A 15,865-nucleotide genomic window follows, 5' to 3' on the forward strand; every position below is an offset into this window, starting at 1 on the left:
TTTGGGGCAGGGACCTGTCCCCTTGCATACTCCAAAGCATTGTGCACACTTATGGGTGATGATGATGAGGATGATGAGGATGATATTGAAAGCACTTAAATAATCCTCTTGTCAGTCCGAACTTCAGGTGCATAATAACGACAAGAGAAAATGAATGGATCAATTTTGCCTTTAGTATAACTCCATTATTTCAGGTGCTAAGGGAAAATATTGGTTCATAGAATACCATAGCCGGTAAGCAGGCATCAATATAATTATTTTCCTTTTTAAGAATAAAGTATATGGTTATGATTAGAAGTGTTGTAGAGGCACAAAATTTGAGAGGAATGTACATCACCAACAGAGAATGGTACAGGAAGTGCTATTATCAAGCTGAACATCTAGTATCTGTAGGCCTGTATTAAGTGGATCTCATGCTGATGAACCTCATTTCCCCTCTTGAGATCGAGGCTAGGGGTAGTCCTATGTAGAAAAGGGCCAAAACACCTTTCGTAGCGTGTTGACCCAAAGGTGAACTGTTCTGGGAGCTTTGCTAACACCATCTTGGTAGTCAAGACAACCCCACAATTAATTGGTAGTTGTTGTAGCAATGAGCTCATATATGCTTATATTCACTTGCTTTGATATAAGCTGATTGGCTTGCTTTGATGTTATCCTTATCGGTGGGCTTTGGGTGCTAGGCTCTGAGCCCAGAAAGGGGAACTAGCTGGAAGAGTTGGGTATTTGCCACCCATGCCCTCATCTGGGCAGGTGGAGTGATGGGAAACCCTAGGCCATGTTACGTATGCTGCTTACTGGATGACGAACATACACACTTCTGCTTGGGTATGGACAAGCCATCTCCTAGCTGTGGTGTCCATCCTGGGTTCAGTGAGGAGAGCTGTCAGGCTGTAAGTCTACACCTTTTTTAATAAGGCACTAGAACGGATCACTCTGGTATTTTTGGCCTCCTCCTTTGGGATCTCTGCACCCAACTACTTCCATGAGCCCTCTGCTGGGGCTGTGGTTCAGAACACACAGACATCCCATGTATCACTACGGGGTTGTTAAGCAGTGGTTGCACAATCCATTGACTTGAGTACAACAGCACATGATGGAAGCAAGTCCAACACTATGGCAGGTAGGTAGTCAAGCTCTTGCCATCTTTTTTGGAGGTTGGGACTTGTATAGAATTGAGGTGGTGAAAGTGAACCTGTCAGTCATTCATGGCCAAGGGCAGGCAAGTTCCTTTAGGAAGACAGTGAGGTAGCAAGCAACTAGTAGTTGAGCAGAGAGAAATGACCAGGACATAAATAATCTCCCACTGTAGAATGTTGCCCAGAGAAAGCGTGAACCATTCTGGAAACTCAGTAACAGGAAGTGGCCCAGCAATGGCCTTCTGCTGTCACTGGATCTGCCAAACTACCTGAAGTCCACTAAACTGACCAACAGTCATTTCTGATGCAAGGAACAGAACAAGGAATTTGAGCAGTGCTCAAATTATTGCTGAGGGGCTTTAATGAAACACCACCCCCTGACAATGGTGAGCTCCCCTTTACTGCAAACACTGATCCATGGGACTCCCTGCTTGATTACTTTAGTGCCTGACATGTAAATGCATCAGCCAATGTCTGTTTTCAAACCGAAAATGTGTCTCTAATGAAAATAAGAGCCAGGACAATAGATTTGTCGTGGTACTAATGGCCTGTTTTTAAAAACTGCAAACTCTGCTCAGCTCCCAATGGCTCTGGATTCCCTTTAAGTCTGTTGTCTGAGTCTTAGGACAATGAGATGTTGCAACTTTTCCTCATTTAACCCCTGCCCCACGTGTCCAGCATCTGCACACATCTCCCTATACCCATGCATTATGCAGTAGAACGCAATGCCTTTGTTCATATTTTCCAGCCCAGCACCACAAAGCCCAAAAGATTACTTCTCACAATCTGGTTTAACCACAAGTCTAAACATTGCAATGGTTTATTTTTATTACAGGGCAATAAAAAATGAACTTATATTCCCATTCCTGCCAAGCCGGGTATCTGCTTTGTATTCTCATCAATCTGTTTATAAGATTATGTGGGTTGTATGGATTTTTTTTTTTAATGGCTCACTCAAGCTTCAGCTGTGGAAATCTGGTTTCCCAATTGTTAGTTCAATCACTGTGACCTCTCCAATCTTTGGGGGAAGACAACCTTTCTGTTGAGGCCCATGTCAAGATGCCTGGTTGATTTCCTCCTAGATTTCCTCTCCTTTCCTCTTTCTGCTGGAGAAACAGGTATGGATTGGATTGAATGTGCCTAGGCACAGGTCACACTGGCAGCAGTTTACACAGGAATCCCTTGTGAGTGCTAAGGATCTATTGCCAGGCTCACTGTCATAGAGGGTCGCCACCTGCTCAGCTGGACAGTTCAGGAATTACAGCTTTGTATCCATTTTGGTCTAATGTACATATTTTTTGCAAAGAACATTTCACCTAATATAACACAGTGGTGTGTTATATGCTTTTTTATGCACCCTTTACCTGGTTTATGCGGGGGGTTTTGCACACATTGCTTGCCTGGAGAATCGCATTGCAAAATTTGGAGAATTGCGAATTTCAAAGGATGGCTGTTTTGCAGCTCCCACAATGTTTCAGAAATGTGTATTAGGTGCATTTGTCTTTGAATGTGAACTGAATCAAATTTCCCCTGAACATCCCCACCAGTGGTGAGTCAAGTGTGGTAGAGGAGGGAAGCTTCACCTGGATGGAAGGTGATGGACAAGAGGGGCCAGGTGAACATATGGAGCTCCAGGCAACTGTTGCCAGGGAGACTGGAATCTCGAGGACAGGAGAGTAGCAGATAAACAGTAGCGGAGGTACAAAGCTGAACAGGGAATGTTGCTTTATCCCTTTAGAGTGGATTTATTTGGGGATGGGCAGAATGTGGTCAGAGGCTCGCAGCAGGGCTTGGCCTAGAGACAGGGATGGGGAACCTGATGCCCTTTAGAGCAGCCCTAGAGCAACATGGCCAATAGTGAAGGCGTTGGCTTCTATGACATCTAAAGGCCACAACACTGGCTTGGCGTGGACTGAGAGGTACAGCTTCACCTACAAAGGACCAGAATGGCTATGAGGAGAAAGGGGAACCAGCATCTGGGCATGCATCATTGCAGGACCGTTGCATCACTGTGGAACCCAGCCAGCACCAAGCACCACTCCATTAATACAGAAACCCAAAGTTCCAGCATACGGAAGAGTAAAATGCATGAGGGGTTCTGAAAATTGTCCTGTGTTTATGCTGAATGGAACTTCAGACCATACCATGGCCGCAAAGGATGGAGGAACAGAAAGGAAAGCAGCACCCAGATCTATTCAGTCCCAGCCCCAGTGGTGCCTGTTTCTCCTCTAGGACTGGTTGAAGAAAAATAACGAGACCCGCTGGATCAGACAAAGGGGCTGTTTGACAGGCCAGCATTTGGCTTGCAACACTAGCTGTCAAGATGACTATGCGAAGCCCACAAGCAGGTAGGCATTCAGCTGCCTTTCTGGGTTGTTTGTCCTCTCCTGAATCTGGTAGCGAGGGGTCAGACTCACCCAGCTTCCCTTTGCTGTTGATTTCCATGCCTGATGACAAATCAGGAAAAGAAGGATGCTTCCTGCATGGACCATTCCTTGCACACATTTTCAGTAAACCAGTATGATCCCGTTCTAATTTCTACAGCTTGTGTAAGTACCTCTTCCCTTTAATACCTTTTCGTGGTGTGTGTGTGCCAGATATAACAGCAACAGCTCAAAAAAGGTGCTTGCACAGAGGTTCCTCATAGCCTGGACTTTATCTTGCTCCATCATCATTTCAAGCTGATAGCAATCCATGGAGCAGGGCCAGGTTCTGGCAAATTCTAGGGTTGATTAGGGACGATCTCTTCAGCACTTTGGAAAGCAGTGGCTTTTTCTTTTGTGGAACAGCATACCGACAGCCAGGATTTTCACCGAACTGAAATAAGCCCTGCTTATTCTCCAGGCCAGTCTGATATTTTCATCCTCCAGTCCATTCTGATATTGTAGGTGGAGTTCAGCCAACGCATTAAATCAAGACCCCTTAAACCCAGGCTAAGAATAATGGTAGTGCACCTGAGCTTCTGGAGTACAATCCCCTTGAAAAAGCCACTCATCACTGTATTTCCTCAATTTGAATTTTACTGTATTCATTTTGCATTCTGCTGCTCTTATTGTAATAGCTAGGTGGCTACTGTAGCCTGGCAACAAGAAGAATGCCGTCATGTACATTCTGCAAAACCTATTAAGACTTAAGCTTCCACCTCTCATCATGAATCTGAGCGTTTGCCATACAGCCTCTTTGATGTACAAATCCTGACGAGGCATACCTTGGTTACTTCTTGCAGCAGGGTGGTCTGAAACAGCCATTAGAAACAAAAGAAGGTGGAGTGATGCCAGGCGACTCCTTGGAGACGTTAGCTCGCTCCTTTCAGTATTCCAATTCACCTCTTTGCCCGGAAGAAAGGAAAGATTTCCTCCCGCCCACCCAAAAGCAATCCTGTAAACTAGTAATTTCCGGGCCCAAGGCAAGTTCCCAAATAGATAAGTTTCCAAATGTATAAAATAGCAATTATCCCAGAACAGTTCCACTTGCGAAATGATTGGTAAAATCTGGGCTAAGCCCAAAACGAATGTATTCCTTTATGGGCAGTAAGTACTGCTGCTGAAATTCTAAACTGACACAGCACAGATAGACTGCTCCCTATATGTGGTGCTCTACAGTGAGTCAGCTCAGAAGCTGTGTTGCTGCTACCTAATCAGCAGTAGCTAGACAGACTCACATGCCTTCAATTCATTCCTCCTGGCCAGCAGAACTCAAGGGACGAATATGCTTTTAGGCAGAAAGCAAAGATCCTGTTGCCTTCACTATGCTTCCCAGCAAGCTAGCATACGGCTTTTCATTTACCACCTTGAATACATACAATTGCTCAAAACTGAAAAGATCCTATATAACATGAGACCCATTTCATGTCCCAATATAGCTTGCTTCAAGTTATGTGCCCTCTTCACTATTCCTTCTTTATACTACTGTGTAAGAGATGGACTGTTACATTTGCATTATTTTAAATGGTTTTACTTTATCCGTACTTGTCTGGCATGTCTTAAATTAAAATAATGATGAATAGTATCTAGAAGACATTAGAAGATTCTGATTGGCCAAACCTGTCACACAGTATTATTGGCTATCCCAGTGCTGTTTGGAATTAGGTGTTACGTGCATCTGAGAGTTAATATAATTGCTTTTGGCAACTGCTCTGCCAGATGAACTATTTACAACACTAATGGAGGAATAAACACATCAAAGCAAGAAACCCAGCCAAACCTTCCTCTTTGTATATAAGAATGTTTCAATTCACTTTGTTAGGGGTATTTTCTAGGTGTTCCAACTTACTTTAAAAGTGCTGTTGCGGATTCATCTGTCTTTTAACCAATTAACTGATTGGCTAACACTATATACATAAATTTGCATAGTATCAAAAATTTGACAGAAGGGTATTGGGTCATTTTTGAGATAGGAAAAAGTGTGAGATAACTTAGAATTAGAAATAAAAGCTACCACCCATTAGTAGGAGGGAAGGTGATATTTAATATCTTGCTTTTTCCATGTTCCATCACAGTATAATAACAGAACAAAATAGCCTTGGAAAATAAATTGGCATGTCCTTAAATTGCACTCAAATTGTATCCTCAGAGATTAAAATTGCCCACCATTGATTAATCTGCCGATTAAACTGGTGCTAATGAAGCTAATGCCTATTTTCTCAGATGAAATGAGTGCCATTCAGCAAAAGTGCCTGTGGCTGTAAATGTGACAGTCCAAGCGTAGGCAACATGGTGCTCTCCAGATATTGTGGACTAGGACTTCCATCAGGGCAGCCATCATGGCTGGTGGTGTGCAATTAAGGGAGTTGTGGTCCAAAACTCCTGGAGGGTGCCATATTGGCTACGTCGTGATAGTCTTTAAGGTGCCACAGAGTTGCTTTTGCGAAAATCAAGGCACATGCCTATTGTTTCAATCTACCATCCTGAGTGCACAGAGAGCAGAATGGCTCCTAGAGTCCTTCAGTATCATGGCGAGCTCCCAACCTGAAACCTGTATCACAGCCCTTTGGTGGTCTACCTCCCCCAACAATGCTCCTCTTTGTCATGGACTAGCCAGATGCCAAGGAGTGGGAGGAGGCACCAGCTGGGGAACCTCCAAGGGAACCCCCAGACGAAGAAGGCTCAGAGCCTGGCGATAGGTGGTGTGACAACGATGAATGCTCAGAAGGTAGAAGAGGAGGCACACTGGGAGGAGAAGGTGTCGGAAGCTGAAGAGGAAACAGGGTTTAGTGAGCAAGAAGAGACTATGGCAGAGAGCAGTCCAGACTCAGAGGCAGGAGAGGAGTGGGGACAGGAGACAGAGATGAGGAAGGTGGCTGAAGAATCTAGGGAGTCTCCCCCTGCTGCTGTGACAAGCTCCTCTCCCCCCGGTTTCCCAGAACATGTAGAGAAATGAAGAGGGCAGGGCAACAAGAGGCAAGATGTGGAAGCCTTAGGCTGCTGGGGAAGGAACCAGGGATGGAGCCTTAGAGAGTGGTGGAAAAATGGGGACCTTCAGTCCTCACAACTGCTTCACTGGGGCAAGACCTACTGGGAAGGGTTGCTGCGACCACTAGGACTGCACTGTTTTGTTTCTTTGAATAAAGAGTTAATGTCACTGACATTGGGCGCTTTAATGTTTTATCGCTGGCTCCAGCTCCTGACACCCTCCATCAGCAAGTCCCTATGAATTTTCCTGGAGGTGGCAGAACTCCAAAGTAGGGCCAGGCTGCAGAGTTAGGCTTCCTTTAAATGCCATGCAATGGCCCAGCTGTACTGTTGCCCCAGGGCACTGGGGGAAATTCATAGGATGGCTAGACTGCCTGGCATTCCAGGTCTGAAAACAAGAGCTAAAGAGTGGCCAAAGGTAAGGATCAGCAGTGGATTTTGTTGGGGCGCTCACAACTGTCTGAGGGTGCTATGCGCTGGTGCCAACCCTCACCAGTGCAACTTTCTCCCCAGCTTCTGCTTGCCAAGGACCCAGGTAAAACTAGCTGCTGGAACATTTGAAGGAAAAGCATGGAGAGATTCTGCTGAACCTGAACATTCTACCTGAGCCTCAGGGTTCACATGGAATAACAATGCTGCACCATGCGTCAAGGCTACTGGTGAGGGAAGGGGTGCGTTAAACTGGGCCCTGTGGGAACTGCTTTACAGTGTTCAGCACTGAAGCCTTAGATGTTTCTACTCAGAAGCTGATTGCCATTGCTAGGCTGCAAAAACAGTTACACAGCAAAGATTTTTGAGATCAGAAATTCTCCCTGTGAACCTCTGCTGGAATTCTGAGTTTACATTCCTAGTGATGCTCTTGTGAAGTGTTCTGTTGCAAATGCCAAATTCAGACCAACTGAGGCTCTGTTTTACCTCAGCCACAATAAACAAAATAAACCCTTTTGAAAGGGATTACCCTTCCTACTGGCGCAACCACTAAGATCCACTGCCAGAAGAACATTTCGACTTCTTGCCAGATTAATTGGGGAGGCGAGGGGAACATAGCCTGGAGCTCTCCTGAGGCTTAACATCCATTAGGGTGGTGCAGGTCACATCTAATGTTTAAATTAGACATTTGTACTATGGATGATCCTCACTGGCTATTTGATGTGAATTGTTCAAATTCCCGGGTATTAGAAATCTATCTTTGCTGTGACACATACTTAATGCCGACTATGGAACAACTAAATCTTCTGAAATTTTTTTGTACCTTTCTCACTTGCAGCAAAAACAGGCTGTGGCAAGCTGACTTGACATGATCTTTGGATGGAAGATACGACATATTGGAGCAGGGAATATACAGTGGTGCCTCGCAAGACGAAATTAATTCTTTCCGCGAGTCTTTTCATCTTGCGATGTTTTTTGTCTTGCGAAGCACGGTCCGTCGCAACTGCGCCTCTTCAAGCGGCTTTAAGAAAAAAGCGCAAGACGTTTTCGTCTTGCGAAGCAAGCCCATAGGGAAATTCGTCTAGCGAAGCAACGCAAAACCAAAAAACCCTTTCGTCTAGCAAGTTTTTCGTCTTGCGAGGCATTCGTCTTGCGGGGCACCACTGTATATCCAAACAGTGGCCTTTCCTTTGATATTCCCAAGCAGTGATTTTTTTCCTTAGAGAAAAGGGTGCTGGAATGCAAAAGACCCACCACAGAGCCCAACGAGGATCTCTTTGAGCTGAGGGGGGTAGTTCCCTTGCCAGCCAGAGGCTTTTTGAGGCTGCACTGCAGCTGATCAGCTTAGCAACCTCTCCCCATCCCTATGCCTTGTGTGAGCCAGAGCATGGGGCATGGAGAGGCTTCCGTGCCTCAGCACAGCAGCTTAAGGAGCCCCCACCCCAGGCCTCTCTGGCTCCGGAGCAGCTGGGGGCTTGCTCAGCTGAGGCACAGCTTTCTCATGTGTCAGCTATTAGCCGGGAGGCTGAAAAGCCTCAGCAAAGGCCCACTGTGCCTCTGGCTCACAAAAAGCTCACAGAGGATGTCCCCTTCAGGCTCTGGGGAGGGTCTCCTCGTGAGCTGGAAGCACAGCGAGGCTTTGCTGAGGCTGGTCAATCTCTCCCAAACTTCCAAGGTCAGCTCAGAGGTGCTGGAATGCCGTTCTGGAGAGTTCCAGCTGAAAAAAAGCCCTGGACCCAAGGAAGGATAAAACCCATGAAGACTTATTTTTGGAACAGATTGGTTTAGAGATGGGCAAACACAACACTGTCAATCTGGGGCCACAGACCATCTTTAATACAAAACAAAACAACAGAAAATTCTTTTGCACATTCTTAAGTCACAGATTCATGAATGACTTTTTTTTTAAGGAAACAGAAGACAATATTTCAGCATTTTGTTTATGCTGGTTGTTTTCAAATTAACTTCTTGAAAAATAACAAAATTGTAACATAGTCCCTCTATAACTGAATAACCTAATAAATCTAGGATCTATTCAACCATTTGCCCCACCTATTATGAGTGCATTGTTTGCAGGACATGTGCATCACCTTACTGATGAAAGTGTAAAAAATGGAGCCACTGAAAACACAATACAAAGCTCAAATATGATTTCCCAATAAAATTCAATAAATTGAAGATGTCAGAACATTCCAGAGGAACAACACAAAAACAATGCCATAAGTAATCTAACATTGCAGTTAGTATAATTAAAGTGTCTGATATGATACTGTGCTTTTTGGGTGGTGGCCCCATGATTGCGGAGTATTAACCTATACAATATTAGGCAGGCCACATTCCTGGATATTTCCAAACAGAACCTTTAAAAGATCCTTGCTAGTTAACTGAAATATTTTCTTTCAAAGTGCCATGGGGTCTCTGGTATCTCCTTTAGGACTTTTATTTCACCTAGAAATGAGGTAGATCATCAGGTGCCATTTGAAGTGTCTGGGGTGTGTGATGTGATTTTTAAATCCTGGGGAACCAACAGTTGGAACTTACAGGGCCATGATAACTGGCTGTTGATCACCTGTGCCATCACTATCTTATTTCACCAGAATCCAGCAGCTTTGTTTGCAGAATCTTTGCTCAAGGTCGTACCTGTACTGGAAAAAGTTCAAGAAAGAGACAACTTAGGAACAAAAATCAATAGCAGAATATAGTGTTCTCTATTTTGGTTCTATGGAAATATTTTGCTGAAGTCATTCTAAGACACATTTAGATTAGAATAAGAACCATCCAGACCCATGACTTTTGGACACGGGATTTGGATGTAAGATTCATGGCCATTGAGGCTGTCCTACATGCAGATTTAAGACCAATCGATGGGGATGTTAGTTGTTAAAGCTCGCCTTAGTGAAAGATAAAGGAACAACTGTTGAGACAGAGATGAACATTCACTATCTCCACTCAGCTATTTCCAGAAGGGTAGCTATGTTAGTCTCTTGCAGCAGAAAACACGGAGTCTTGCGGCACCTTAAAGACTAACAAGTTTATTAAATGTGTTATCTTTTAAGTTGCCACAAGACTCTTTGGGGTTTCCAACTACCTATTTTATCAGCAGTATGTGGGAAATGCACTGCCTTTAAAGGGAATAGATATGAGACAGCACCCTGGGGCATGCTTGCATTTTCCTGAAAAGTGACTCATCAACCTCTTCTTCATGGAAATCTTGGGACCAGTTTTAATTTATAGATATCTGAGATCACAGAGTATAAACAAGAAAATAAAAAGGAAACCCTAAATGGTTCTCCGTTACCAGTCCGATAGATAGCATACCTTATTATTTATCCAGCACTACTGGCTTTTTAAACATGGTTTTCACAAACACACACACAAAAATCTTATTGCTCAGCAGCTGAAATTGTCACTGTCTAGAATTTCACTATCTTGGAAGCTACCTCTTGCCTACATATGTCTTGTATAACAAGTATAATGAAGAATTATAAATCTTCTCTCCTTTTACGTGCACAAAATGTGATTATGTTGGCCCAGTTGCTAGACTTATATCAAGATTCATTCATACAAAAATAGACTTTTAGTTCCTTGGGAGTGGGATGACAAAAGAGGGGAGGGAGGGACTGGCTTTTATCGCCTGGTATGTATAAATTATTTATTTTGAGTTATTTGAATAATTCACGTGATGCCACTTTTGCAAGCACTAAGTTGAGTTCCTTTAAAGGAAAATCACATCCATTATATAGTGGAATATATATTAGGGGTGTGCATTAGCTGTGCGTATACCCAAATAACAAGGCACATCAGGGTGATTCAGGGTAGTCTTTCATGTTACTGAGTTGGGTTCATAGGCGCCGACCCCATGGGGCCTGAGGGGGCCCGAGCCCCCTCAAAAATTTTATTGGGGGGGCTCCGCCCCCCCAATAATTTAAAAAATTATCGCGCACCTTGGCTCCCTCGTCGCGCGCCTTGGCTCCCGCGGCCGGCGAGGGGAGCCCGGGCCGCGCGCGGCTGCTGCTGCCGCCTCTCCTGGGGGCGCCGCCTCCCCGGGCGGGAACGCTGCGGTTGCGCGAGAGAGGAGGGCGGCCCCCGGGGGCTAGGAGAGCCGGGCTGCCGTGGCCGAGAGGGCTGCTCTGCCGGGCGCCGCTGACATAATTTAAGCAAATTATCGCGCGCCTTGGCTCCCGCGGCCGGCGAGGGGAGCCCGGGCCGCGCGCGGCTGCTGCTGCTGCCGCCGCCGTTTGTGGTCATGGCGGAGCTGCCGCCTAGGGAGGAGGGGAGAGGGGGCTGGCGGGGGGGGGCAGGCGGTGAAGGGGGCTTGGCTGCGCTCTCTCTCTCTCGGGCTCTCTCTCTCTCTCGGTGTCTCTCTCTCTCTCTCTCTCTCTCTCTCGGGCTCTCTCTCTCTCGGGCTCTCTCTCTCTCTCTTTCTCGCTCTCTCTCTCTCTCGGGCTCTCTCTCTCTCGGGCTCTCTCTCTCTCTCTCTCTCTCTCTCTTTCTCGCTCTCTCTCTCTCTCTCTCTCTCTCTTTCTCGCTCTCTCTCTCGGGCTCTCTCTCTCTCTCGGTGTCTCTCTCTCTCTCGGTGTCTCTCTCTCGGTCTCTCTCTCTCGGGCTCTCTCTCTCTCGCGCTCTCTCTCTCTCTCTCTCTTTCTCGCTCTCTCTCTCTCTCTCTCGGGCTCTCTCTCTCTCTCTCTCTCTCTCTCTCGGGCTCTCTCTCTCTCTCTCTCTCTCGGGCTCTCTCTCTCTCTCGGGCTCTTCCCGCCCAGGGCTTGTGGGCATCTGCTCTGAGACGAAGATGGAGGTGACTTCCCTTAAAGGTCATGGAATCATAGAGGTGGAAGGGACCCAAAGGTCATCCAGTCCAACCCCCAGCAATTCAGGACTCACAGCTAAAGCATCCCTGGCAGATGCCCCCCCCCACCTCTCCCTAAAAGCCCCTTCCCCTGTCTGACTGCTCTCACCACCAGAAAGGCCTTCCTAATGTTTTGTGGGAATCTCATTAAGCCTACAGAGCTATATATGCAAATGAATCTACTTATTCTTTCCCTTGAAGATACATTGATTTGTTTGTTACTGTGGTTTCGATCAATACTTTCCAAAGATCTTTACATTTGTCCATGCATGATCTTTGTCTGAAAGCTCATGGGTTGCAGGAGTTGTCATAGGAGGTTATATTTTTGTCCTTCCAACTGTTATGGAAATTACAGGGGGGGGGGACATCTTTAAAGTTGTTAAATGTTGCAAATATTATGCCTGAATGTACCCTTTCAACTTGACAGCTCAGGGAAGTTACCTAGATAAAATCCTGTAACACAATGTATCAGCCTTAATCATTTTGCAGATGTTAAGGGGGGGGGAAGAGCCTGCAGCCACCATCCCTTTCCGGTGGGGAGGGGGCAGAGGAAAGACAGGAAGCTTTTCCCTGCAGAGTTAGACCCCTTGGCTGCGTGGCCCTCGGGTCCCTTCAAACTCCTGGGTGTTTTGCTGGTGGGGGGCTGTGTGGGGGCCTGGGCGATGTCAGAAGAGGAAGCTTGCAGGCCTGGTTGTCTGTTGGGGGCAGCAGGAAGAGGCGGAGCGCAGGATGTGCAGCCCCTGCCTGGCTTTCCTGTGGGACCAAGGAAGCGGCTGGGGGGGGGGGACTTGGCCGCTGGCCTTTGTTGCGGAGGCGGCAGTGTGGGAACGCCAGTCCCAAGGGCAGCCTCTGGGGTCTGGGTGCTGCTGCCTGTCTCCTGCCATGGACTTGGCGGGGGGGGGGCTGTGCTATTGGGCTGGCAGAGACTTAACGGGGGCTGCCTCTCCCAGCCAAAGCTGCCCCACAAAATTGCAACCCAGTGTGTGTGTTTGTGTGTGGGGGGGGGGAACCAGCCTGCACAGGGTAAGCCCGGATGGGGCTCCTGGGCTCCTTCTGATGCATGAACATTGGAGGTTGTCCTTTACAGCTCAGCTCCCCAAGGGGCTCAAAGCCTCCCAAGTCCATTATCAGTCGGAGACGAATGAGTGGAAGCTGGAAGAAAGGGGGAATCTTTATTTTTCTGTTGAAACAGAGCCCTCCTTCCCACTGACATTTGCAAGGAGGGGAGGACCCCAAACAAAGGTGTGCAGCAGCTTTGAAAGACTTTTCCGGCTCAACATCAGGAAGAGCTTTCTGACAATAAGAGCTGTTCAGACGGTCTCTGCTCCCTGGGAGAGGCTAGGTGGCCATCTGTCAGGGATGCTTGAGCTAAGATTCCTGCATTGCAGGGGGCTGGACTAGATGACCTTGGGGTCCCTTCTGTCTCTATGATTCTATGATACAAGCATCTCAGGAAGAGGCATCTACCAACAGAAATCCAAGAGTGTGGCTTCTCTCCTGTCTGTCAAGGGACCTGCAGATGCTGATTGCCTTACTTGGCCAGTTCCTTAGGACTGGTACATACAGTCATACCTCGGGTTACAGATGCTTCAGCTTAAGCATTTTCAGGTTATGGATGCACTGAAACCCAGAAGTACCGGAATGGGTTACTTCCAGGTTTCGGCACTTGTGCATGAGCAAAAGCGCTAAATCACAACCTGTGTGTGCGCAGACGCAGCAATGTGAGTTGCGAACACTGCGGGTTACGAACGTGCCTCCCACATGGATCACGTTCACAACCCGAGCGTCCACTGTACCTTGGTTCTCGAACAGAATGTGTTCCGGGAGTCCATTGGACTCCTGGAACCATTTGAAAACCAGAGTGCGGCTTCTGCCAGAGGAGCCCCCTGCAGCCAATCGGAAGCCGCACCGGATGTTCGCCCTCCAAAAATCATTTGAAAACCAGAACACTCACTTCCGGGTTTCGATTGTTCAGAAGCCGATTTGTTTGGGAGCCAAGGTGCTCGGCTTCTCAGGTACAACCGAACCTGAGTCCTTGGGGGCGCCGCCTCCCCGGGCGGGAACGCTGCGGGTGCACGAGGGAGGAGGGCGGCCCCCGGGGGCTGGGAGAGCCAGGCTGCCGTGGCCGAGAGGGCTGCTCTGCCGGGCGCCGCTGACATTGGAACTTAGAAAACTTCCCGGGGCAGGACCCCGGTATGGGCCCCCCCAATATTTTTTATAAGTCGGCGCCCCTGGTTGGGTTACACCAAAGCAAGAGATCTCAAGGCGGATTAGGGAATTCCCAACCTTCCAAGTAGCTTTTCAACAAACACACAGCCTTTTCCTCCTCCCCTTTGCTGAGAAATGAAATCAAGATGTCTGGGAAAACACCCAGAGCTTGAGAGGAGAAAGAAGTGGAATTGTGCCCCCTTCCTTGTCCCCATTTTGACAGAGAGGGGGAAGGATGTGGATTGTCATTCCCCTTTGAGTTTTGGCTATGACAGCAGGGCATGAGACAGAGGTAAGAGACTGAGGTAGCCTGCTTCTTTCTCACATAGCTGTTTCCATAAAAACCATAGCGCTCTCCTTTTTTCATGGAGGATGCTTCCAGGAAGGGCGGGGGAGCAGTGAGAAAAAATCATTCTCCCAGTTGTTGCTTTTTAAGATATAATGAAGGTAACATCATCCAGTCTGCACCTATTTGTCTGAAATTTGACAGGTTTTCCACCCAGGGGCACCTCCCTCATGTCTACAGTTTCCAAAGGGGAATGCACACCCGAAAATAGCAAAGCTTTTCATTTCAGAACAACCAATGCACCTTTATTTCTGAAATTCGACAGACTTCATCCCTTTAGTACGCTGGACCATGCCTCAAATGTGCATCCAATTCTGGCAGATAACATTTTTTTACAAAAAATTGTAAAAGTTCCCTGTATGAAAACCCATGAATGGGTATGCATGGAACTTGGCAAGCTCCATCCAAGTCAAAGGGGCTCATTTGCCTGCAAATTCCACCCACTTATGTTAAAAAAGGGGGGGACATGACCATCATCTTTAGGTTCCCCATTATAGTCAAAGGGAGCAAAACAGAGATTTGGATGAACAGAAATGAACCTGAATCGAACTGGAATGACAGAGCAGATCCAAAACAGATCAGGCTGCTTCCAAAAGCTACAGATACAGACACAAGGCAAATATTGTGGTTGCAGCACACCCTTAATATATATAAACATACAGAATTATTTCATTAAGAGACGTCTATGATCCATCCTTGAAAACATTCCATTTACTTGAGAATATACTTTAACAAGACTATAGCTGAATAAAATGTGGCTTCTGTGTGTCTGGCCTTTTTTGGATCACAAGTTTTTGAAACATTTAGAATTGTTTACTGCTGAATGGGAACAAACATCGATCGGGTTTTCTGCAGGATGTCTGTTCCAATTCAGCAGTAAACAGCCGGTTTTCCAGGGTAAGTGGAAAAACCTGTTCGCAACAGGAGTGGGAAACCTGTTTGTTGTTGTTTTTTAATTGTATTGAATTAAAGTAATTTGGTTTGATTTGCAATAATTTGGAAAACTAATAAAAATAATTTGAAAGAAAAACTTCTCAGGTCTAGAAATCACGGGACAAACAGAAGTGGTGGGTGAGCCCTTAAAACTTGCATCGAATTCAGTGAAATTTCCCCTTACTCCTCAAGGTGTTCAGGGGTTCTTCACTACCTTAACTGCGAATATGAGGGAATCCATAATGAGCAGAAATTCATTATTATTTTTTCTGCCTAATCTTAGAAGGGGCAATGCTTATGATCATGAAGTGTCTGCCCTTCGCTACTGACCACCACACCTGGGGGCGCCTGATACCACGGCATGGCGCCTTCTCGCAGGACCGCAAGGGAGGCGCTGTGCTCGGCGAGAAGGTGGCCGGCCTCCCCCCTCAGCTGGGGCGGGCGGAGATTTGCAGGCCTGTCCTTCTGCTCCGAGAGGGAGCGAAGAAAGCCGCCCGCCGACGACTCCCAAGTCAGGGGGGAACAGCGAGCGAGCCTTCATGCGGACAAGGATCCG

The 15,865-nt window shown here is 46.8% G+C and overlaps 1 protein-coding gene across 2 annotated transcripts in view; it reads right to left on the minus strand.

Annotated features, from left to right (window-relative positions):
• The window catches only part of LGI1 (leucine rich glioma inactivated 1), a 33,913-nt gene extending 18,140 nt beyond the window's left edge, over positions 1–15,773 (minus strand). For both annotated transcript variants that reach the window (XM_083505893.1, XM_083505892.1), the window contains exons 1-2: positions 15,648–15,773; positions 9,518–9,621 (exon numbers count right to left, since the gene is read on the minus strand). In XM_083505893.1, coding sequence (XP_083362019.1) covers positions 9,518–9,525 — 8 coding nt within the window. In that variant the 5' untranslated portion in view covers positions 9,526–9,621; positions 15,648–15,773. The remainder of the gene's footprint in view (positions 1–9,517; positions 9,622–15,647) is intronic.
• Positions 15,774–15,865: the final 92 nt, after the last annotated feature.

Source organism: Podarcis liolepis (assembly GCF_965112155.1).
Source record: "Podarcis liolepis genome assembly, chromosome: 5".
NCBI lineage: Eukaryota > Metazoa > Chordata > Lepidosauria > Squamata > Lacertidae > Podarcis > Podarcis liolepis.